The sequence below is a fragment of the Equus quagga genome, chromosome 11, assembly GCF_021613505.1.
Source record: "Equus quagga isolate Etosha38 chromosome 11, UCLA_HA_Equagga_1.0, whole genome shotgun sequence".
Classification (NCBI taxonomy): Eukaryota; Metazoa; Chordata; class Mammalia; order Perissodactyla; family Equidae; genus Equus; species Equus quagga.
In genome coordinates, this window is record NC_060277.1 from 67,251,636 (window position 1) to 67,276,909 (window position 25,274).

The 25,274-nt window shown below is 50.1% G+C and overlaps 1 protein-coding gene across 11 annotated transcripts in view; it reads left to right on the forward strand.

Moving 5' to 3' along the window:
* The window catches only part of MINK1 (misshapen like kinase 1), a 50,348-nt gene that overhangs the window by 13,111 nt on the left and 11,963 nt on the right, over positions 1–25,274 (forward strand). For all 11 annotated transcript variants that reach the window (XM_046677212.1, XM_046677213.1, XM_046677219.1 and 8 more), the window contains exons 2-9: positions 19,289–19,354; positions 21,085–21,141; positions 21,230–21,355; positions 23,283–23,393; positions 23,810–23,900; positions 24,342–24,472; positions 24,790–24,844; positions 24,988–25,066. In XM_046677212.1, the coding sequence (XP_046533168.1) occupies positions 19,289–19,354; positions 21,085–21,141; positions 21,230–21,355; positions 23,283–23,393; positions 23,810–23,900; positions 24,342–24,472; positions 24,790–24,844; positions 24,988–25,066 (716 nt within the window). The remainder of the gene's footprint in view (positions 1–19,288; positions 19,355–21,084; positions 21,142–21,229; positions 21,356–23,282; positions 23,394–23,809; positions 23,901–24,341; positions 24,473–24,789; positions 24,845–24,987; positions 25,067–25,274) is intronic.

The following is a 25,274-nucleotide window of genomic DNA, read 5'->3' on the forward strand; positions in this document are numbered from 1 at the left end:
CTGACTGACACTGGGGCTGGTGAAGCGTAGGCAACATGATACATGGAGTGAGTGTGGCGTTAGGAGCTGGGAGACCTGGTTCTAGTTTCAGTTCCATCTCCAGTTTATAGGATGAGTGTCGTCTCTCTGGGACAGGACTTGGTTTCCTCGCTGGCATAATGAGGGGTGAGAGCAGTGGCTCTTAATCAGAGGCGCAGTCACCTGGGAAGCCTTTTTAACTTACGTATACCCAGACCCAGGCCCAGAGGTGATTCAGGCAATCCAGGCTGGGGCCCTGGTATGTGTGTTCCCAGTGATCTGATGCAGATTTCCTCTGAGAACTGCTGGACTAGATGATCCCTAGGGTCCCTCTCACCCAGGAGTCCCCTCCTCCCTTCTTTCTTCTCTTCCTAAAAATCTTTGAGTGCCTACCATGTGGTGTGCTCTATTCTTAACACCGACTTAAACGTATGAACCAATCAGATGTGTGATTTGCAATGTACTATATATGTAAGGAAAGGTGCACTTATGGGGTGGTGACTGTGCGTGAAGCTGGGCAAAAGAAGAGTTGAGAGAAACAGTATTGGGAAGGGGGTTGGCCGGGGGGAGAGGGTTGAGGGTGGGGAGGGGTAACTGATGATGATGTCTCTGAGCTGGTCTGGGAAACACCAGCACCTACTGTGTAGAGATCTTGGGGGCGGGGGTGCGGTGGGAGGCGCTGGCAATGTTAGGGTGGGCATGGGGCTGGGCATCTGGGAGGGACACAAAATAAAAGGAAGGTTCAGAAAAAGGTCTAAAGGACTGTTTGAAGCATGAACTTCAGCATCAGTGTGCTCCGGAGACTGCTTCCTGAGTCTCTGAATGAAATGGCTGCACGGAATCACAAGAGGATTAGGTAGCAGAAAGAGAAGTTAAGGGTTTCTCCGCTGTGTTCAGCTCCTTTTGCCGTCTCCCAGCTATGACTGAGGGGAAGAGCAGTCAGACCAGGTGGGGGTTGACCTGGGAAGAAGGGGGAGTTTTATTTGGGTTTTGAAGATGGGGAGGGACCTGGGATAGTGGGGCCTTCCCCATCATCGCTTAGCCTCAAAAGTGATGGCATTGGAAACAGACTTGAATTCAGATCTCAGTTCTGTCACTTACTGTGTGAACTTTGGTAAGGCCATGCCTCATTTTCGTCACTTATAAGAAAGAAGACCCACCTCATAGTGCGAGGGCTGAATGACAGTGGGGTAAAGTGCGTGGCCTGGGCACTGCTCAGTAGAGGTGGTAGCTGCCTGATTTCTCTTATGAAGGAAAGTGCCCAGAAAGGGTGTCTCCTGGGGTTCTGTTAACATTCCCTCTCCTCCCGACTTGCGTTGTTTTTGGAAAAGAGAAAACCACCCCGTCTACTGGGCTCCATCTTAATGGCTGTGGGTGGGTGAGTCAGAGCCCCCAGGTGTGGGCATGGAATTCCATGAGTCTGGCGCCCCTTCCCTGCCCTAGAGCCTTCTCCCATCCCTGGAAGTCTACCTTCACTGGAAGAAAGAGCAACTTCAAAATCTAGTATCTGAACTTGAAACTCCTGTTTGTCCTGCCCCCTGAGTCAGGAATTCCGGGCAGCAGCGTCCCTGCCTGCCCTTTTGTGTGAAGGCTCTGGGCCCAGAAACACTCAGACTGAGGGGGGAAACCTGCCTCGCCCTTGAGGACATTCTGATTGGGGTACATGGCTTTGTTTGGATGCGAGAGACAGGACATTCGTACAAAAATGGGTAGAGAGCTTTACTGAAAGACCTGGATTCCCGGCTGGGCGGCTGGGGCTGCTGGGCTCCTCCTTGCCTGGAGACTGAAGATTCTTCCCGCCTCAGAGCATCTGGCCTTCCCCACCCCTTGACCTTTGCTTGGTTAATTCTTTCTTGTCCTTTTGGTCTCAGTTTAAATATCAGTTCCCCAGCAGGCCTGTCCTGGCCCCCCTCCTCATCATGACTTCCCTTTTATCTTTCTAATAGTGCTCCGAACTTTCCCTCCATAGTCTATCACAGTTGAATTCATGTAGTTGTTGTGTCATTATGTTTTCAACGTCTGCTTCCTATAAGCTCCACGAAGGAAGGGACCGTATCTGTTTTGTTCATTGCCACAGTCTAGTATGTGGCAGGCACTCGATGTTTGTTGAGTGAATGCGTGAACTGGTTCACTCGGCCCTAGAGTTGGCTTGAATGCAACCAAGGAAGATTTCTTAGGAAAAAGAGGAGAGATGGGCCTGGGGAAAAGTTGGGTGAGCATGTTTGCTCTGTCCTGCTGGTCAGGAAGTTCCTCCTCCTATCTCACCTACATCCCTTGGGCTGTAATTTATTCTGAGTTGGTCCTTGGTGGGGCCAGAGAATATATGGTCTCCGCCCTTTGGAGAATAATCCTGGTCTTCCTCTCTAAGTCTGTGATTCAGACAGTCCTTCCTTCCTTCCCCTCCCTGCTGGCCCCACCCTCCACCTGCTCTTCTCCCAACTGACTCAGCTTTGTGCCCTCTACCCTTCCTTCCAGGGTCTCTTTTCATAGTTCCCTTGTCTTTCGCGGTATTCTTTAATAAGATCTCTCTCATGCCTTCTGGTTGGTCTCCCATCTGGAACTAGAAGCAATACATGGGTAAGACAAGTCACAGGTTTTCTTGGTCCTGAAGCTTCTCCGGTCTCTTTCTTGGATTTGTGGACACCTGACTCCCCCAGGAGGAGGTTGGCAATGAGGTATAATGATTTGTTTGTGCTGCAATTGAAAACCAGCAGTGAGAAGCCTTATTATTACCCAGCCCCTGATTATTGTTGTCCTCCTCCGTGAGCTTGGTGTCTGCCAGCTGGAATGGGCTTGACATCCCCCTCTGTGCCTCCCTGCCTGCCTCCTCCTGCCTCCATGCTCTGCCTTTCTTGCTCTCCTAGAGCCTGCTTCCCGGGAACCACGCTCCTCCCTGCCCCTCTCAGCCCTGCCTCCAGGGCCAGAGTCTCTTTTTCTCCCTCCTTTTAATTCTACATACCTTGTTTCTTCTCTCCTGAGCTGCCGCTCTTCACTCTAAATCCCAGTAACACCAACAGTCTCACTAAGTCACCTTTTGACACAGTTTCTCCTGCTCTCTGGGAGGCAGCCTCTTCATAATGATTCTGTGCAAATTTATAACACTTAATGGATTTCAGAATGTGTTTACCTCCGTGAACTCTTTTGAGATGGGATTGGGTAGATAAGGAAAAGAGGCTCTAGGAGGCTAAGTGATTTGCTGATTTGCCTCAATTACATGAACGATTCGGAACCAGTCCCTGGGCTTCTGATTCCTAGTGAAGTATGAACACTAACCATTCCCTGTCCTTCCATCTGACGACACTTCTGGCTTCCTTTCTGCCTCGGTTAAGAGACTCTGTCCCTGAGTTGTCCTCTTGCACTTTTGAACCTTCCTGTAAGTTGTCCAGAGGTGGGACCTTCTGCCCTTCTCACCTACTCCAGCCTCTGCCCACCTCTTTCTCCTCCTTTCCAAAATACTTGGCTCCTTTCTCCCCTGGGAAGCCTTCCCTTTATCTCTTCTTGCCCTGTTGCTTCCTGTCGTCTTTGGGTCCTTACTCATGTTCCTGTTTGGGTTTTGCCAACTATAGAGGAGTTCTCCTGCTTTAAGAAAGTCCACTTTCTAGTGATACATATTTACCAAGCATATAAATTATGGGGCGCTGATGCACATGGCAAAGAAGGATTCATTTTTAGTAGATGCTCTAGTACACTGCACTTTTTTTTTTCTTTTTTTGCTAAGGAAGATTCACCCTGAGCTAACATCTATGCCAGTCTTCCTCTGTTCTGTGTGTGGATCCCACACAGCATGGCTGCTGAGGAGTGCTGTAAGTCCACACCCAGGAACCAAGTATGGGCTGCCAAAGCAGAGTGCACTGAACTTAACCACTAGGCCATGGGGCCGGCCCCTCTCCTGCATTGCTTTTGAGTGAATATTCATGGATTATTTTGGAGGAATGGAGATAAACCCAAAACTAGTGTTAGAAACCATTGTATTAAGGAGAGGGGAAGGTTTTTCTACATAATACCAACTTTCTTTTTATTTCTATATGAATTCATTCAACAGCCAGGTATTGAATGTGGCCCTGACCTCCAAGAACTCAGTCTAGCAGAGCAGACAGGCAATTAAAGAATCAATCACAAAAATGTACTTGGTGCCCTGAAAGGGGCAGCACAGAGTACTGTGGGAGCAGGATAGTCAGGAAAACTTCCTGGAGGAGGTGACGTTCACATTGAGGTCTGGAAGGATGGGCATGGGGCATCCAGGTAAAGAGGAGGGGAATGATCTGCTTGGAAGGGCGAGCAGCATGTGCAGAGACCCAGAGGTGAGAAAGGGCATGGCATATTAGAAGAGCTAAGAAAAACCCAGTGGATTCCAAGGCTCCTGCCCCTCTGCCTCATTCTCACACTAGCAGGAAACACAATGACCCCGTTGGAGAGGTAAAGGAGGACGCCACCTCAGCTGCCTAGAAGACTGCAAGGTCTTCAGACTCTGGACAGGGGCATGGCTGGCATGACCTCCAGCAGACTTCAGACCTGAGGCAGGATTGTCCTCACAGGCCTGCACTTCTCTGCTTTCCCTTAGAAGGCTCTGGAGGCAGGCGGAACCTCAGAAGCAAGCTGTTTATCTTTTAGGGTTTTCGGTTTATTTTTACATTTCTGACTGTGATGGGTATTTATTTTTTCCTTTTCCCTTTCCCCACTTCTCCGGCTCAGCGTCAGAAAGGGACCATCTGTCCCCTGCCTTGCCTGTGGCCATTTTAGAACCAGCACAAGGCTGCTTGAATTCTGGTCCCCTCCTTGCCTTCTCTCCCTCCCCCACTGCCTGACTGTCTGTCCTCTGTACTCTCCCAGAAACCTCTCATCTAGCTCCATCCATATGTCAGCTCCCCACCTCCTGTGGGCCTCCCCCTCCAGGAAGACCTCTGGTCTAGATAAAGCACCACCCAGGGCCCCTGTCTGAGGCAGCCAGGTCTGTGGGGAACCTGGGCATTGAGGCATGGAGGGGAACTGCTCCCAGCCTCCTTGCTCAGACAGGGCCCCCTGTCCTCTGACTGGTTTCTGATTAGAATGGTATTTATGTTTGTGTATGTGTCATGTCTAAACTTGTTTCAGCCTCTGCTTGTATCTGCAAGTCTCTGTGTCCGCGTTCACGTTCATGTATGTGTCCTTCTGGCATAAATACCAGGAGGAGTCACTTAACTGCCCTTCCTCCCAGCACATAAATATCTTTCCTGGTTTCTTTCCCTTTCCTCTATTCCCAGAGCTTACTTGAATTCCTCCCCTCCTGTGCCTCATTCCTATAAAAACACTTCAAGACGTGTGTATCAGTCAATAGATAATCAGTGGACTAGTACCTCACCGTGTGGAGCCAGAATAAAAGGATCCAGTTCAGTTCCACAGTGTGAAAGGCGGGATTAGCCCAGAGCAGAGTGGAGAGTCAGTGTTAGAGAGTAATGAAAGTTGGGAAAAGGAGTTTTTTGATGCTTTATTAGAGTCCAGTTTATTATGGACATGATGGGGAATAGGGAATTGATGAGGGTTTTAACCTTCCTTTCATTCTCTGTTCCTTCCCGATGGTTGGCTCAGTGAAGAGGTGCTTCCTTTCTCACCATAGGAGCATTTCATCTATTTCATGCTTTGGCTTTGAGCCTACTTTCCCCACTGAGCCCTTTGGGGTAGGAGTGGGGTAAAGCAACATACGTCCCCTGGTTGGCTTGGGGGAGATGGATACAGACTCTGGCTTGGAGGGCCACCTCCTGTTGAGAAAGGCAGGGGTCTGGCTCTCTGTTTTCCTGTTGGGTCCTTGGGACTGTGCCTGGTTTCTCCGCTTGGGTAGGAAGGAAGAGGTGACCTGATGCAACTTTTCCTGCCACATCCCTACCCCCAGCCCACACATCCACTCCAATTTTTTTTCTTACATACATACTCTCTTTTTCACAAACACATACCGTCCTACATTTTTTTCTCAAGTGCATACACGCACACACATCCTTTAGGTACTCACAGCTAATTGAAGGATGTCTGAGTCTCCACCCTCCTCTACCAGCATACTCCTCCTCTTTCCTGTCTGCCAGTACTGATTTTGGCCTCTGTCCCTGAGGGACTTGAACTGTTGGAGAAACTCCATCTGCCCGTCAGGCCCTTCGCCGCTCCCCTGGTGGTGGCCTGAGCATCCCCTGTAGAAGGGCTCTGGGGTTAGTCATCTGGTTGGTGCTGGGACTGAGGGATGGGGTCTGCAGCTGCACTGGCATAGCAGTCACTGTTTTAGCGCTTAGGTGGTTGGGGTTTTGAGGCACTGATGAGCTGGGAGGTTGAAGGCCCCTTCCCCCAGGCTGTGCCTTGGTACCACCCTGCCTTTGCCCCCCTCTTCCTCTTTGTGTGGGCCTTCTGGGTCACAGGAAGAGCTCAGGAAAACAGGCTTATTGTTTTCTTCTGGGAGAGAGGGAGGGCGGGCCCCTCAGCCCAGCCCAGTCTCAGTACCAGATAAATAGAGGCTCCGCGGGCCCTGGCACCCCTGCTCTTCTAGACCAAGAGACTTGTTTGGCTTGGACTCCATTATACCAGGTCTTGTTGGTGCCGTCTGCAGACCACAGGTTCTCGTTCTCTTTCCCTGGTGGCCCCACCATTCTTTTTTCCCTCTTCCCCCATCTATTTGTCTCTATCAGGTTTCTCTGAGTCTCTCGTCCTCTGTGGAGTCCCGGTGTACTTAGCCATAGGAGTAAGTCTGTCTGCTGTAAGTGGGAGGAGCTGGGCCTGTAGCCCCCTCCCCCAGCCCTTGTCCTCCTATCCCCCCACACCCATGGCAGCCCCGCCTCCTGGTGCTGCTCCTCTTAGGTAGGATGGCACCTCGTCTGGGTTTGGGAACAGCACTGGTTACAGCAGCAGGACCTGCCAGGGCATATCCAAGTGAATAATCATTGCTGGGCCTGGAGCACGGGAGAGACTAGTCCTTCCCTCGTCTCTTTCCCAAGGACTTCCAGCCCTTCCCCAGGCTTTATAGTTGTTTTTTTTTTTTGAGGAAGATTAGTCCTGAGCTAACATCTGCCACCAATCCTCCTCTTTTTGCTGAGGAAGACTGGCCCTGAGCTAACATCCGTACCCATCCTCCTCTACTTTATACGTGGGACGCCTACCACAGCATGGCTTGCCAAGTGGTGCCATGTCCGCACCCAGGATCTGAACCAGCGAACCCTGGGCCGCCAAAGCGGAACGTGCGCACTTAACCGCTTCGCCATCGGGCCGGCCCCCAGGCTTTACAGTTTTAATTCTTTCTCCCATTCTAGCATCCTCCTAGAATCTCCTGGGATTCTTAATAAATGTACCCTTCCAGCTCTGAAATTTTGTGATTATAAGCCTCATGGGTCAACAAAAAAGTGGGGGGTACATTTTCCTATCCTACCTGCTGCTTCTCCAGCCTCACAAGCAGTCTTACCCTTTTATATTTTGCTGTATTTTATGTAGCTCTTCTCTTCTCTCTGTGTTGCTGTCTGACTTACAAGCTCCTAGAAGGCAGTTAAAGGCACTTAAAAAAGATACTGGCTAATATTGATAATAGCAATCTGCTTTCGTTAAAGTACTTCAAAAAAATTTTACCCCTCAGGGGCTTTCATCTACATGCAAAGCAGACACAGCGAGCGTGCCTTGCCCTAGTTGGAGCCTGGCGGCCTAAGTACCTGAGGGAGAGGCATGTTGTCAGAGGAGTTGTTAGTGGAACAGCACTGGAGGCCAAGGTTCTCATCTCCCAGCGCTGGGCCACTTCCAAGAAAGGTGACCCCAAACCTAGGGTGCTCGCCTCCCTTTGCCCATTCTGTCACCCACCCCTTTCATCCTAGGTTCCACCGTGACGCCAGACCCCTCCTGTACATGTCTGGGCATCCGCACGCTAATGAGGAGGGAGTAATTGGGGTTTTCTCCTTCTCCTTCCCTTGTCCTCTAGCCTTGGCTCACTGCTCCCTCATCCCTGAGCTTCAGGTAGTAGCCCCACCGCCACCCCACCCCAGCCTCTGAACTGGACTGTGATTTGGTAGTCCTGAAACAATTGATGCAGAAACTCTTTTGCAAGACTCAAAAATGCGTAAATTCATTTGGCACAGCATTGTGCCAAATACTGGGGAGAGTCTGAAGAATAAGGCAGTGCCTTCAGGAAGTCTGTGGGCTATAGCTGGGAAGACCAAGACACCTGAAATTCTTGAAGGGGGATTTAAGGCGGAGGAGAAGGGACAGCTCCTTTCTTTCTATGCCCTTGCCCACCCACAGGCTGTGTGCCTCCTCTTTACTCCCAGCTGGGGGCCTCTTCTCTCCATCCAGCTCTTTTTTTTCTTTTTTTCTTGTGAGGAAGGTCAGCCCTGAGCTAACTACTGCCAATCCTCCTCTTTTTGCTGAGGAAGACTGGCCCTGAGCTAACATCCGTGCCCATCTTCCTCTACTTTATATGTGGGATGCCTACCACAGCATGGCTTTTTTGCCAAGCAGTGCTATCTCTGTGCCTGGGATCCAAACCAGTGAACCCTGGGCTGCAAAGAAGTGAAACATGTGCACCTAGTCACTGTGCCACCGGACCAGCCCCACCATCCAGCACTTTATCCTCAACTTCCAGAAAGCTTTCCTTGACCAAACCCATCTCTACCTTGCTCTGTCTGGCATTTAAACGTTAAATCAACAAGCATCTGAGTACTTCATGCATACTCAGAAAAATACCTGGTGCTGTGAGGAAGACAGAGGGATAGGCACCAGGCATTTCCTGAGTTGTGCAGGGGTAGCATCCTGAATGAGCTGCATATCACTAAATATGTGCACATCAGGATGAAATGTGTGTGTGAAACAAAGTCCTTTGTATTGCATGTGCGTTATATCTACCTGGAGAGCGTGTGCAGTTAACATCGTGCTGCCTCTTCATATCTGAACATGTATAAATTGTAAATGACATCATACAGTGTAAAGCACAGGGCCACATGACACACCTCTGACAGTGTTTGACCCACGTGAGGGGGTGTGTCAGTTGTCTCAGAGCCCCACTCTTCAATAATTGATTCTAACACTTTTATGATGCCTTCCATCAGTTGAAGGCTTTATGAAATTTTAATGTATATAAAATGTGGAGGATAAGAAATGCTTAGTAACGTAAGCTCTAGTGAGTGAAAGAAAGCAGCCAGACTGTTACTCTACATGCTCAATATGCAACAGAAATAGTTGTGTGTATGATACAGATTCCAAGCTGCACTGACAATGTGCTGCTACTGTTTTTCCACTCAGGCATCCGTGTCAGCACAAGTCTGCATAACCCTCTCCCATGCAGTGCTCACAACCACCTGAGCATGGTTCCTGCCCTTAAAGAGCTTCTCTTCTACTTGGGGAGAAGAGACATCATCACGTGAAAACTTACTGATGGTGTGGTCTGGCTCGTTCAGTTACAAGGAACCTGCTCAGGCTGGGTCAAAGAAAGGGATAGTTGTAGCATAGACTGGAGCCAGGCTGCATGCGTTCAAATCCTGGCTCTGCCCCTTAATTAGCTTGTTGACTTTGGGCAAGTTACTTCCCTTCACTGAGCCTTCATTTTCTCATCTGTAAAATGGGAATAGTAGTAGTGTTAATGTCATGGACTTTTGTGGGAATTAAATTAATTGGCGTGTGTAAAGCTCTTAAACAATGCTGGCTATCAATGTTAATTTTTATTAACTTTAAGGTCCAGAATTTCGTTGGCATCTGAGCACAAGAACTGCAGCATAGCCAGTTCCATGGAACTGGAACTGTAGGGTGGCTCTGGATTTGTGGTGATACCAGGGGACAGCTAGAACAACCGGTCAATCTCTCTCCTGCTTCTGTCCCCCTCCCTGCGGCCCTCTTCCCTTCTCCCTCCACGCTGCTTTGTTCTCAGCTTGCCTTTCCCTGAGACGGTAACGGCCTCCCCAGCCCTGACTCTGGCTGCTCCCTCTACTACCTGGCGTCTTCCCTCTGCACGTTAGTCGGAAAGGCTGAGGGGGACGTTTGCCTGAGCTCATCTTTTCTCTTTTGTCTTGGGCTGGCTACTTTTGGGTCAGGACCCCTTTTTTGGACTCATGAGCTATGACTGGGGCAAGAAAGGGACCAAATGGCTGAAAACATGGTCCATTAGGCAACAGGAGCTGTGAGCAAGGGAAAGCAGGCCTTGGAATCAAATCTTTGAAGTCACACCTTGGTTCCACCACTTCCTAGCTGTCTGTAACCCTGGCCAAGTCGTTTATTGCTTTCCTCTACCCAGGAAATGAATGTACCAACAGCACCTACCTCAGAGTTTGTTGTGAGATTATACTTCTAAAGTGCTCAGCAGTACCAGAAACTAAGAAAATGCTCAAAAATTGCTAGCTACTTAATTATTAAGGGGGTATGGGGAGGGTGGGCAATGAGACAGATCTCTGAGATGGAAAATATGGGAGATCTCATAAGATAGTAAAGATAAGGGTCACAGGGACAGGGCAGATAACAGCATTCATTGCCCCGAGGAGGTTTGGGAAGGCCTTTAGACCCCAACTTAAACATGGCTTCCCGAGAGAGCCTTTCTCTGATTGCCCACACTTGGTCACGCTTGTTCTCGTAGTGCCCAATGCTTCTCCATAGCGTGTAGATGTACCACGGTTATAATTCAAGTTAATTGTTGAGTTGTTTAATGTCTGCCTCCCCCATCAGAATGTAAACACCATTACGGCAGGGATGCCCCCATTTTATTCACTACTATATTCCCGAGCCTAACACAGCTCCTGGCACACAGTATGGAAGTAGTACCTAGTCATCAGGTGGCAGTTTCACGGAGTGTGGACTTGAGCATTTAGAATCATAGAGTTAGAACTGGAAAGTTTTCTTATCTTGTTGAAAGGGAACCCAGAGAGGTTAAATGACTTGCCCCCAAACACACAGCCTGTTAGCAGTAGAGCCAAGATTAGAAACCAAGTTGCCTAACTCTTAATCACGTAAGTGGTTGTATGTTATCCAGCCTTTTGTCTCAGGACTTTCTCGTATGTGTTATTGGATCAGAAGCACCTTGAGGGCTCCCTTCGTGTTTCTGGGCAGCTTTCTTAGAGTGGAAACTGTCGCTCATCAACAATAATTTATTGGGCACTATGGGAAGTGCTCTTAGGATGATTATTATGATTTTTAATTGAAGTATAATTGACATACAGTATTCTATTAGTTTCAGTTGTACAACACAGTGACCTGACCCTTGTATATACCATGAAATGATAATAGTAGGTCAGTTAACATCCATCACCACACATAGTTACAGAATTTTTTTCTTGTGATGAGAACTTTTAAGATCTACTCTGTTAGCAACTTTCAAATATGTAATACAGTATTATCAACTATAGTCACTATGCTGTACATTTCGTCCCAAGACTTATTTATTTTTTAACTGGAGGTTTGTACCTTTTGACTCCCTTCAGGATTCTTGTTTTTAATAACAGCTTTATTTATTTATTTGTTGGTTTGGTTTTTTTTTTTTTTTTTTGCATTGTCAACTTGAAGAGGTTTTTAATTTTTATTGCATTCCCCAAATCTGTTGAGAATCTCTTGTAGGCTTTCCCCAAATAAACATATCTGCCTTACATAATTTTGCGTACAATTTCCAGGGGGACTTGTAGAGCCCCTTAACGGCATTCACTAACCTAAAAGTTAACAACCACAGCCCTAAAAAAGACAGGAGAACCTGCCTGAAGGAGTTAGTTTGGGTTTTTTTTTGAGGAAGATTAGCCCTGAGCTAACATCTGCTGCCAATCCTCTTTTTGCTGAGGAAGACTGGCTCTGAGCTAACATCTGTGCCCATCTTCCTCTGTTTCATGTGGGACGTCTGTCACAGCATGGCTTGACAAGCAGTGTGTACGTCCGCACCCAAGATTCGAACCAGCGAACCATGGGCCGCTGAAGAGGAACGTGCAAACTTAACTGCTGCGCCACCGGGCCAACCCCTATAACAGCTTTATTGATATATAATTCACATACCACAAAATTCATCCTTTTAAAGTATTTTAAAGTGGTTTTTAGTGTATTCACAGATATACCGTCACCAACATCTAATTTCAGAACATTTTCATCAGCCCCAAATAAAACGCAGTACCCATTAGCAGTCACTGCCCATTCTGCCCTCCATGCAGCCCCTGGAAACCACTAATCTACTTCTGTCTCTGTGGATTTGCCTAGTATGGGCATTACACATAAATGGAGCCATACAGTATGTTGCCTTTTTTGACTGGCTTCTTTCATTTAGCCTAACGTTTTCAAGGTTCATCCATGTTGTAGCATGTGTCATTACTTCATACCTTTTTATTGCCAAATAATGTTCTGTTCTATGGGTATATCACGTTTATCCACTCATCAGTTGATGGACATTTGGGTTGTTTCTACTTTTTGGCTACTATGAATAATGCTGCTGTGAAGTGTGCATGTATGTTTTCAGTTCTCTTAAGTATCTACCTAGGAGTATAATTGCTGGGTCGTGTGATAACTCTGTTTTGCATTTTGAAGAACTGCCAAACTGTTTTCCAAAGTAACTGCAGCATTTTACATTCCCACCAGCAATGTATGAGGGTTCCAAGTTCTCCACACCCTGGCCAGTGCCGTTAGATTACAGCCCTTTTAGTGGATGTGAAGAGGTATCTTGTGGTTTTGGTTCACATTTCCCTAGTGACTAATGATGTTAAACATCTCTTTGTGTGCTTATTGGCCACTGTATATCATTTTTGGAGAACTGTCTATTCCGATCCTTTGCCCATTTTTAAGTTATTTGTCTTTTTATTGTTGAGTTATTTTATTAGTGAGGAGTCCTTTTTATGTTATGTATACAAGTCCCTTATCAGATACAAGTCCCTTATTTATTTACAAGTCCCTTATCTGAGAGAGAATTTACAGATGTTTTCTTCTATACTGTGGGTTTTCACTTTCTTAAAGTTTTTAATTTTGATGAACTCACACTTATCATTTTTTTCTTTTATTGCTCGTGCTTTTGGTATCATGTGTAAGAAACCATTACCTCATCCAAAGTCGTGAAGATTTATTCCTATGTTTTCTTTTAAGACTTTTATGGGTTTAGCTCTTACATTTTTAGGTCTGTGATCCATTTTGAGTTACTTTTTGTATATAGTGTGAGGTAGGGGTCCAACTTCATTCTTTCACATGTGTGTGTCCAGTTGTCCCAGCACCATCTGTTGAAAAGACTATAGAATAGTCTTGGTCCTCATGTCAAAAATCAGTTGACCACGGTGGGCCGGCCCGGTGGTGTAGCTGTTAAGTTCACGAACTCCACTTCAGCAGCCCAGGTTTCGCAGGCCCGGATCCTGGGGCGGACCTAGCCCTGCTCATCAAACCACGCTGTGGTGGCATCCCACGTAAAGTAGAGAGAGATTGGCACAGATGTCAGCTCAGGGCCAGTCTTCCTCACACACCACAAAAAATCAATTGACCACAAATGTAAGAGTTTATTTTTGGATTGTCAATTCTCGTCCATTGATCCGTATGTCTGTCATTGTGCCAGTATCACGCTGTCTTGATTACTGTAGCTTTGTAGTAGGTTTTGAAATTGGAAATGTGAGTCCTCCAACTTTGTTGTTTTTCAAGATTGTCTCTTCTGGATCCCTTGCATTTCCCTATGATTTTTAGGAGAAGCTTATCAATTTCTGCAAAAAAGGCAGCTGAGATTTTGAGAGAAGTGCACTGAATCTGTAGATCTTAACAATATTATCTTTTGATCCATAAGTATAGGCTATCTTTCCATTTGCTTAGGTTTTCAAAGATATTTTGTAGTTTTCAGTGTATACATCTAACTCTTCTTTGGTTAAATTTATTCTTTTTGATGCTATTATAAATTAAATTGATTTCTTAATTTCATTTTTGGATTATTCATTGTAGAATATGGAAATTCAGTTAGTTTTTGTATATTAATCTTGTATCGTGCAAGCTTGCTGAACGTGCTGATTAGTTCTAATAGTTTATTTAGATTTCTTAGGATTTTCTACATGCAAGATCATGTCATCTGCACATATAGGGTTTTTTTTGTTGTTGGTTTTTTTTTTTTTTTTTTCAGGAAGATTAGCCCTGAGCTGACATCTGCCCCCAATCCTCCTCTTTTTTGCTGAGGAAAGCTGGCCCTGAGCTAACATGCGTGCCCATCTTCCTCTACTTTATACGTGGGACGCCTACCACAGCATGGTATGCCAAGCGGTGCCATGTCCACACCCAGGATCCGAACCGGCGAACCCTGGGCTGCCAAAGCGGAACGTGCACACTTAACCGTTGTGCCACCGGGCCAGCCCCTGCACATGGAGATAGTTTTATTCCTTTCTTTCCAATTCAGTTGCTTTTTATCGCTCTTACTTGCCTAATTTCCCTGGCTAGAACTTCCAGTACAACACTGAGTAGAAGTGGCAAGAGTGGATAATCTTGTCTTGTTCTTAGATTACTTAAAAAATTATATCCACTTGTTCCTGTTCGTGAGAAACTTAAACTCATGATGGAGGTGAAATTGAGATTGAAATTCATGGGTAGGATAGCTTGTGGTGGGCTGGAGGAGCTAGAGAAGACTTCCTGGGAAAAAAACTTGAGATTTGGCTTGGCTGAAAGGAGAGAGGTCATTTTTAGGCACAGTTGGCCACATGAACATGGAAAAAAATGGGCCTGAGTTGAGTGAGTGAAGACAGGTGCTGTAGAGCTGCTGCAGGAGAGAGCAGGAATTAATCACCCAGATGCTGCTCACCCACCGCTTGCGCAGGCTGCCTGACCTCCCTCAGATCCCTGCCACTCCTAGATCATCCCACCCCTTCTGTTCACCTGTTAGTAACTGCCTAAGGTGCAGCATTTTTCACAGTGGGTCCACTGACCCTCTGCGTTAGAATCAGCAGTGCATCTGTTAAACATCCAGAGGCCTGCTCCTCCCCAGACCTGTGGTGCTGCATGAGGGTCTCTGGAGGCGGATCCTAGGAGTCTGCCTCCCAAGTGATTCTCATGTACCCTGACGTCTGAGAACCACCACCCTAAAGCCCCCTGTCTCGTGGCTGTTCCTGAGCTTTTCCACCTCATTCGGGCCCCCCACCTCCCTCCTACCTAGCAGATGGTCTTCCCTCCTACGCAGTTCTTAAAGTCAAGGTCATTGGGTGTTCATGGAACTCCCTCATCTTTCTTCCTCTTTACCTCAGAAGACCAGTGTCTCTTCACTTCTCCTCTCTTGTCCTCCTCTCTCCCTCCTCTCATTAGTTACCCAGCTGCTGAGAGCAAAGAGTTTGAGTGCCAAGAAACAGCAAGGGAAGGCCTACAGTGACAGCATCGGACAGAGCTGTGCCCGCGTGCAGAGGGCAAGCCAGGGCCGCCTGGGGCTTCCCAGGAGTGCAGCCCCTCCCTCTGGAGGCGCCTCTTCTAGTCACCATTGAGGAGCGTGATCAAGCACACAGACAAGTGCGTAGTCGAAGGGCCCACATTTGAAGCCAGATCAATGCACGAATCATATTAGAACTGTGACACATTTCTGGGCATTCGGAATCCTTGGGTATGTGTATGAGAGAGAGTGGGCACTGCCGTATTTTATCACAACTGTAACCCGGTGGGAGATGCAGCTGCATACTCTGGCAATGCACACTTCCATATATATACACACATAGTATAAAAGGTTAACTTGTCAAACATCATCAGTCTCACTTTTTAGCTTTTTCCCTTCCACAAGCATGACAGATCTTCCCTATCTTGAAAACCCCTTTGTCTGACCCTGCTGCCTCCTTTAGCCATCATCTGATTTCCCCTTCCTCTCAAGTTCAAGCTCTCTAGAGAGAGTGCTGTACCCATTGCCTTCACTTCCTCATTGCTCCCCTTTCCTCCAGCCCTTCTGTCTGCCTTCTGCTCGCTCAACTGCAGTTCCCACAGAGGTTCCCAGGGCTTCTTGGGTGCTGAGGCCAGTGGTATTGTCCTCAGTCCTCTCTGACCATTTCCTCCGCTGGGGTCTGTTCTTCTCCTCCTCTCCCGTGTGTAGCGCTTGGCCATTCCTCCAAGGCTGGCCCTGGCTCTTTCCTCCTTTGCCCATACACTCTCCCTGGACTTCTTATCTCCTCTCTCCCACTCTCCCACTCGTGAGCGTCCTCTACATCTTTCTCTGCAGGCCCTTGTTTCTAACTGCCTGATAGACGTTTACCCCTCCGTGTCCCCTAACGTCTCAAACTCAACATCCAAACCCAGACTGCTGTCCCTCAGCATGGCATGGCCTTCCTCACTCTTAAATTCCTGTCACCAATTGAAAACTTAATCAGCCTCCAAAGCCCAGCTCAGACACCGTCTCCTCCAGGAAGCCTGCCTGAGATTCCAAGCCAGAATTTGATTCTGTCCCTGAAACCATGAAACAGACTTTTTACCCAGTGCAACACCTTCTTAGTTTGTGTGAGGAAGATGAGGCCCCAAACAGTTAAATACTTGCCCAGGGGCACACAGCTGATGCTAAAGTTCCCTCTAGAAGGTCACTCTCCAGTGCTCTGAACGCTGTACCGAGCAGTTCCTAATGCCTCTAGTGCTGTCAGTTGCTCTGACGGCATGTGATCAAACACTGCTACATATTGCTGTTGGGGGACTTGGCCTGTCTATAAAATTATAAGGTCCTTGAGGGGCCGTCCATGTTCCTCATGTACCGTTGACTTCCTCATTGTGCCTAACTGAGTGCTCAGTAAATATTGAACAGATGGACGAAATAAGAGAAAGGTGCCTTATAGATTTTCCCTGATTAGGGCCTAGCCCGGTGCAGGATAGATGTAGCTCCTCAGAAAATATTTAGTGGTTGGTTAATGATGGGACAACTTTAAATATCAAGCTGAGGTGTTTGGACTCTTCTGGAAGCAGTGGGGAGCCGTGTGGGTTCTGGGCAGAAGAGTAAAATTAGGAAGGCGCCGTGTTAGGGGGGTTAATCCGGCAGTGGGAAGAGTGGTGAGGGAGGAGCGAAGGGAGTGGTCCGGGTGGCAGCTTCAGGAATTCAGCGGCAGAGACAAACGGACACTTTGAAGGGAGAAAGGCTGGGTGACTGATGCGGAGAGGGAAGGAGGGGAAGTAGAGAACGGTGCGGAGGCAGGATTTGGTGTGGAAAATGGTGCTGCCCTTGAGTGGAGAGGGCCGGCTCTGTGGGCGCGTTCTCTGGAGGGTGTTAGGTACCATGGCTGCCAGGCCACACGCGTGCTCTCAGCTTAATCTTCAGAATAACTCTTTCAAGGCGTGGTCGTCCTGACCTGTGAGTCAGAAAATGGGCTTGAAACCATTAAATCAATATCTGAACCCAGCCCAGCGTGTCTGACCTCAGAGATTGTTCTTTCATCACTCAGTGCCTCCCAAATGTATAGGAACAAGACAAATTCGGAGCCAGGATTGCAAAATGAATCCATTTGTGCTGATTTGAGGAGATGATGGTATAGCATGGATGACTCTACCAGGCCCATCATATTTTACCCTCTTAGTTTAGGAGCATCCAGAAAATCATGACCCTGAGTCCTTTTTCCTGTCTCCATCCATCTCAGAAGAACTAAGTTAGATGTAAGAAGGGACTTCCCAAGAGTCCGAGTTCAGAGGCCCCGAAATGGATGGGCCCTTCTTTTGGGGAGAGCGTGAGGGAACTGTGTTCCCTTCCTCTTCAGTCCTCTTGAGACAGGGTTCCCTGCAGCTCTCAGATTGAGGCAAACCTCTCCTGAGCCCCCACTCAGGGGCAGTTTCTCCCTTTCCTGGGGCTGCTGTGTTTTTAGACCTTCAACTGGAGCTAAATAATTGAACACAGAACCATGAAATTCTTGGTCTGGTCAGCTTAGGCCCCTTGGCGCTCATAGAAGGAGCCCCTGTGCAGCTTCGCTCCAGTGTCCCCGGAGCAGGTTTGGGATGTCCTTTCAGGCTGCCATGTGCCGGGCCCTGGGCTAGTGCTGCCACACTAGCCAGCAAAGAGGGTCCAGTCCCTTTCCTCCGGGAACTGACAGACAAGTAAGTACACAGCCACAGTGCATGATGACACATGCTCTGACGGGGAAGCACAGGGAGCAGAGTACGTTTCCAGTCCTCCCATCCCCACTCTGAGAAAATGGGCAAAGACAGCGCGCAGTGAGGATGGGCTGGTGTCTCCCTGTCTCCACCACGCCCAGGTTCTGTTCCATCTGCTGATGGCAGTGCATGGAGGCTCAAGGGTTCTTTTGGTTTGTTTGGTATTATTTATTTTTTAGAAATTCTATATTGGTTTTCAAAATCAAGGAGAAAGCAGTTTTAGATTATATGCTTTTAGGATTTTCAGCACGGAGACCTAAGCATTACCTGGAGAGTTTATTTCCTAGTGACATCTTCACTTTGTGCCTCCCCTCTCAGTCCTTCAGGTGGCCGGAGGGGGCCCACACCCAGAAACACCAGCCTTTTCTGCTGGGAGTGCGGACAGCACTGGGCTCGAGGGCTCGAGGCTGGCTCTCAGCCTGCCGCTCCACCTCCCAACCTCTCTCTCTCTCTCTCTCTTTCTCTCTCCCGCTCTCTCTCTCTCAAAAAGAAGTCCTGCCAGGAGGGTGTGGGTGGCCTCCCAGCAGCTGTGCTGCTCAGCCAGCCTGCCTGCTCTCAGCCCAGCAGGCGGTGAACCTCTTTGGAAGCTTTGTTTGAGCCCTTTGGGCCCTCTCCTCCTGGCACCACTTGGCTCGGGAAAGTAGGAACCGAAACGTCTCCCTTTTCACTGCCCCTCCCAGCGGCCTCTCATTGTCACCTGCTATCCCCCACCCCCAGGTCCCTTCTACCCACAAATGCCCCAAAACTTGGCCTGGAAGCCCAGGGTCTTGGGAGGACTGGGAAGGGGGGAAAGGACAGAAGGATGACTCAAATTCTAGCCCCTACCAGCTTTCCCCATCCCTGCTTTTAAAAACTAAAATAACAACAATGATAATTAACTTTTATTGTGTACACGCTCTGTGCTAGGCACTGTCTTGAGCATTTTGTGGTCATTGCCTCATTTAAAGTTGACACCAACCCCAGAGATGGGTACTCAGGATCCCCATTTTGCCGATGAGCCCACACTCTCAGTGTTTATCACTGACTTTGAAATCAGGAGCATGTCTGACAAGCCAGCTGGGCTCTGACTTCTGTTTGCTGTCACCTCTTTCTGATGTTTCCCATAGAAAACGAACTCTGAGCCAATCCAGGAGAAGGGCAGCTGGCCATCAGGGGCCCCTTGAAGCCCCCTCGTAATGTACTAGTTAGTTCTTCACTCATCTCCTGACTGAGTACCTCTTCCCACCCCACGAGCCGCATAACCCTGTTCTGAAGTCCTGACACCTTATTCTTTCTCTGCCCCCAGGACCCTGCTGGAATCTTTGAACTGGTGGAGGTGGTCGGCAATGGAACCTACGGACAGGTGTACAAGGTGAGACTGGTGGTGCAGAAGCGTGGCCCTCTTCCAGGGGGCCCTCTCAGGAGGGGTGGAAGAAGTGGGCCCCAGGCCTAGAGATCTGGGGGCGGGCCGTGGGAGAGTCCAGAGGCTGGGGGCCCTTCCCGGGGAGTGGAGCGAGGACCTGGAAAGAGAGGAGAATACAAGGAAGGAAGGGAAGGAAGCAGCAGGAAGTGGGCTGTTTTTGCTGGCCTCTGCCTCTGAGTTTAGAACTAGTCCTGGGTGTGGCAGGAACAGGTCTCGAGCTGGGTGGAGTGTGGAACAGCACATATGAGGGCAGTAGGAAGGGTCTGGGGACATGTGTGTCAGAGCTCACCTGGGAGCTCAGAGCAGAGCTCAACCAAAGGTGCAGGTTTGGCTCCTCCCAAGACCACAGAGACCCACAGGACTTGGAGTTGGTGGGACCTAATGGTTGACCTGCAGAGGGGAAGTGGTTTCTTGAGCTCCCGCAGCTGGCCTGCAGCAGGGCTGGAGCCAGAGCTCAGGCCTTCTGCTTTTGAGGCTGCCTCTCTCCCACAGAAGTGGCATTGCCTCAGCCACTGATTGTAGCTTTTAGCTTGGCCAGCCCAGCCTCTCACGTGGCCTGACCACTGGTCACGCTTGGGTGAGGGGAGGTGGCCACAGCAGAGAGATGTTCAAGGTGGACGCTGCCCCAGAGCTGGAGGCGCCCAGAGCAGATGCCGTGCTTCTTTGTGTCCAGACACAATGCTGTCTTGTCGCGAGTCTCCTCTGCATCTCAGGGGTCTGTGGTCCTGGATCATTAGGACCACCTGCCTTTCTCTTACCCTTCTTCCCTGTAAGCTTTGGGGAACAGGCACCCCCCTCCCCCCATCTCTTGCCTAGTCGTTGCCATGGAAATAGTAGCTCTATGTTCTGCTTCTCTGGGCTTGGGGTCTTAAATGAATGCTGGGGATAAAAATAATCCATGGTTGGCAATACCCATGTCCATCTGCACAAGGGGCTGCCTTCCCCCACCCACCCTGCTCTTCCCCAGGAAGCCTTGGGCTTTCCTGTCCAAGCCTGAGATGGCCCCTGCTAGCGATCTCAGAAGGATGAGGAGGGAGGAGTGGGGAAGATGGGGACGTACTCTCGAAGGAGAAGTTTCTTTCCATTAGCTTTGGTGATGGGGCATCAACACGTGTCAGCCCTTCTGTGTTTCCCCCAGTTCCCTAAAATCTCAGCTGTCTTTGTTCTTTCCTGTCAACAATAATAAAAAGGCTTGGGGGGGTGGTGATTCTGGGAAAGGACTCCCGTCCAGAGGGGACGGGGCGAGAAAGCACCCAGGCAGTTTATCGTACACAGAAGAGGCCAGAGAGGCAGAACCCCTCCCTCCGCAGCCTCCTCCCCAGCTCCCTCCAGCTCCAGCTGAGGATGGAGAAGGTACCCTGCGTTGCTCACTCTGTCAGACTGTAGGAAGTCCAAGCCCTAGAGGCTGGAGGACAACATACGTCTCTCGCTTATCTCTCGAGTGTTGGATGGGAGGAGACCCTTGGTCTTCATCAGGCTCAGCGCCTGGAATCCAGGCTCCGTAGTCTTTCTGTAGCCCTCTGTCTACCCCTGTGACCAACCCACAAACTGAGGTGTCTAGCCACCGCGAGGGGCACTTTCTAAGACAGAAAACAGACAAAAGGTGTGGCCTCTCCCAGAATCCAGCCCTCCCTGAGCGGAGACCCAGATCCCTCCATGCCTGGCTCTCTGTCCTGCAGGGTCGGCATGTCAAGACTGGGCAGCTGGCTGCCATCAAGGTCATGGATGTCACGGAGGTAGGGAGTGGTGAGGGGCAGAGGGAGGGTGGGAGCATTGAGGAGGGGGTGGGGAGACTCTCAGGGCTCACCTCCTCTGTTCACCCAGGATGAGGAGGAGGAGATCAAACAGGAGATCAACATGTTGAAAAAATATTCTCACCACCGCAACATTGCCACCTACTATGGGGCTTTTATCAAGAAGAGCCCCCCTGGAAACGACGACCAGCTCTGGGTGAGAAGTGCCCTCAGCCTTCCTGGCTGCGCATCCCTGCCCTTCCCTGGCTCCAGGCTGCTCTTGAACTCAGTGTCAGTCCCCGGGCTCCTCTTGCCAGCCCTCCCCTTCAGTCTACACAGTTCTCCCGTGTCTGATCCAGAGGGACTTCCTGACTCACACGGAGCCTCCCACACATTGCAGCCTCTTGTCCTCTGAGCCTTTTGGTGGCAGGGGTCTGGGGATTGCCCCCACCTTTGCCCTGATCGGTAGTGTGCCCTTACCCTGTGTCCAGCAGGCACTTAATGAATAATGAGCAATGGAATCCCAGCAAGGGCTGAAAGAGACCACAGGGAGGCTAGGCCATCAGTTCTCCTGTCTGTGCACAGCTCCTGGGAGAGCAACAGACCAAAATATTTGTGGGTGGCCACAGGGCTCAGACCCCTCCCGACAGTGCACAAGCCCTTCTGGATGATTATTCTAACCAGGGCTTGCTGTGGCTCTTTTGGGCCTCCCCCAAATTCCCTCTTGGCAGAACATTCCTAAGAGTCATCGCCCTCCCTGGCCTGACGCTGGTGCCAAGCTGATTCCCCGGCCTCGCCCTTCCTGGTACTCAGCTCAGCCCCCAGGAGAGAGCAGTAGGGTGCATGGCCGTGGCTGTGGGGATTTGGAGCTGTCTCCCCTCCCAGCAGTCTGCCAGACAAGTACTTATTGAGCACCTCTGTCTACCCTGCACAGATAGACATGTGTCATGGTCCCTGCCTCCAAGGCACTTAGTCTTGCTGGGGACAGGTGTGTGTATGCACACACACACACACACACACACACTCTCACACACAAAGAAAGGGAGTAGCACATCAGGTAGGTTTACCCATCAACTGTGGTAGGAGACCATCTAGGACTAGAGGCAGGGCACACGTGGCCAGGCGCCCCCTTCTGGGCCTGTTGAACACTGTCCTCCTGTCCTCCCACTGTGCTCTGCTGTTGGAGGGGGAGGCCTATGCAGAGGACTTTTATTGCATATGCAAATGTACGTGTCCCGTCCAGCTTTTTTCTGCGTTGGATGCAGCTTCTGGAAAACGTACAGTGAAAACGTTTGGACAGGCATACTGATCCCAGGGGACTGATTTGCCCTGCTTCTGGGTCTCAGTGGTTCTTCCCTCGAGGTGCTGAGATGCCTGCAGGGATCTCTCCTTATCTCCCGGCCTTGGCCGCCCCTCCGTGTGCGGTTTATGCTTCAGTCTCGCACCAGTTCCTCCTGCAGCTCTCTCTAGCCCCTTGCCCTGTTTCTGTCTCTCACAGACCTGCGGAATTGTTGATTCTTAGCCCCTTTCTTGCCTCTGGGTCAGCTATTGGCAAACTTTCTCTGTGCAGGGCCAGATAGTAACTATTTGGGGCTTTGTGGGTCATAAAGTCTCTGTCTCAACTACTCAGTTGAGCCGTTGCACCGTGAAGGCAGCTGTAGACAGTACATAAATGAATGGACGTTGACGTATCCCCCAAAGCTTTATGCAGGATACTGAAATTTGAGTTTCATATGATTCTTTTGATTTTTTCCAACCATTAAAAAATGTAAATACTATGCTTGACTCACTGCATGTGTTACTGGCCCTTGGGCTTATGGGTCCCCATGAGGATCTGACGAAAGTGTTGGACCCTTCCCCAGGGAAAAGGCACATACCTCCATTGTTTTGTCTACAATTTCAGGGATTCTTTGGACTTCTATTTTCCTTCTCCCAGACCACCTCCTTCAGCCCCACTTGCCCTGTCTTTCCCCTTTCTTTCTAAATCTCTGGAAGTTCTGTGGCCTTTGCGAGCGGTCTCAAAGGCCCTGCTCTCCAGCTCCTACCAGTTCTGTCCCCGAGGCCTCTGGTCCTCCTCCAGGGGGCTGCTAGGGGAAGGAGGCCTTGCCTGACCAGTGCTCTTCCTTCCCGTGCCTCCCTGGTAGCTGGTGATGGAGTTCTGTGGTGCTGGCTCTGTGACGGACCTGGTAAAGAACACCAAAGGAAACGCCCTGAAGGAGGACTGCATCGCCTACATCTGCAGGGAGATTCTCCGGGTGAGTGCCCGCCCCTCCCTCACCGCTGCCCCTGGGCCACCCCCGCTAGAGCTTCTCCCTGCACAAGGACCCTCCTCGCACTGGGAGGGGGTGGAACTGTGCCTCTTTAAGGAGCAGATGGCCTGATAGGGGTGGGGACGAGACAGAGTCCCGACCTTGGGGAACCCTCAGACCGTTGGAGGAGACAAGTGCCTCTGTTTCCAAGCTCTGCCACTTGGCTTGCAGCCCTCAGCTGCGAGGAATTCTCCCCACGACAGCTCTGCCTGTATGTGGGCTCCTGGGTGGAGAGGGGCCGCTCCTTCAGCTCAGTCCCGTCTAGCCTGATGACTCCTCCTCGCCTGGGCTCAGGTCCGTGGCCTTGCTCTTTCCCACCCATTCCAACACCAAGACTAATCCTTCCAACTCTCCTGCCCCAGGGTCTGGCCCACCTCCACGCCCACAAGGTGATCCACCGAGACATCAAGGGGCAGAACGTCCTGCTGACAGAGAATGCCGAGGTCAAGCTAGGTATGCTGATTCCTTCTGAGGCGGCCGGGGCACTCTCACTTCCAGGACGGAATGAGAGGCCCCTTTATTCTACCTGTTGGCTGGGAGGCTTGCCCCTCCCCTTCCCCATCTCCTCCCCTGGGGTGCCCTGCCTCCTGCTAAAAGTCATTCAAGAAATTTTTTGCCGGCTACCTGTTATGACCCTGGGGGCTGTGCAGGTCCCTCTGGGGAGAGGGGATATTTTTGACCCCTCCTGCCTGGGATGCTCTCCCTTGGTCCTTTCACCTTGGATTTTCCCCCAAGATGCAGGAAGACTAGGTCAGCTTCTTCAGGATGTTGGTGGGGTGGAAGAGGTGCTGAGGAGTGTCTGGGTAGGACAAGGACCTCCACTGCCCTGGGGCACACACATGCTGGGCTGAGACAAGGGGAGCAGATGTCACCCCTCCCTCCATGTCTTTCCAGTGGATTTTGGGGTGAGTGCTCAGCTGGACCGCACCGTGGGCAGGCGGAACACTTTCATTGGGACCCCCTACTGGATGGCCCCGGAGGTCATCGCCTGTGATGAGAACCCCGATGCCACCTACGATTACAGGGTATGGAGCAGAAAGTAGGGAGCACGGAGGCAGCCAAGGGCAGGAAGTGAGATGGGGGTGATGGGTTGATTGAAAATCTCAGGGGCTTGGGCAGCTTGGGGAAGAAAATGAAGGTCTCATGGCGTGTTAGCAGCGAGGGTTGTGGCAAGGAAAGGACGGATGGGAGGACTGGGTGAATGGGAGGACATTGCAGAGTTGGAGGAGAGGGGCCTCAGGAAGGGGTGTAGACCAGAATGTGGTCCTAAAGAGACTGCGGATGGTGGGTAAAGAGAGTCGTTGGGAACATTCACCTGTCCCTTCTTCTCTTCCCTCTATAGAGTGACATTTGGTCCCTAGGAATCACAGCCATCGAGATGGCAGAGGGAGCCCCCCGTAAGTACGGAGTCTGGGAGAGAAGGGAGGGCCCAGAAAGTGCCTGTAGGGAGGAGGTGGATCACCAGAGATCATGGTGAGAAGGGCTCCTTGAGGCTCTCGGCACGGCAGAAGGGCCTGATGGTGTGTCTTCTGTGTGCCAGCTCTGTGTGACATGCACCCTATGCGAGCCCTCTTCCTCATCCCTCGGAACCCACCACCCAGACTCAAGTCTAAGAAATGGTAGGTCTCTGGGGGTCCAGGAAGGAAGGTCTCTGGACAAGGCCACCCCGCCTTAACCTGGGCCAGGCTTGGGTCTGTGCCACAGAAGAGGTGTTGGCAGGGGGCACTGCAGCCGGAGGGCCGGGGGGCTGGTGTTGGGATGTGGAGAAGAAAGGAGGGAAGTCAAAGTGGCTTTTGGATTAATGATCCCCCCTCTTCCTCCTGCAAC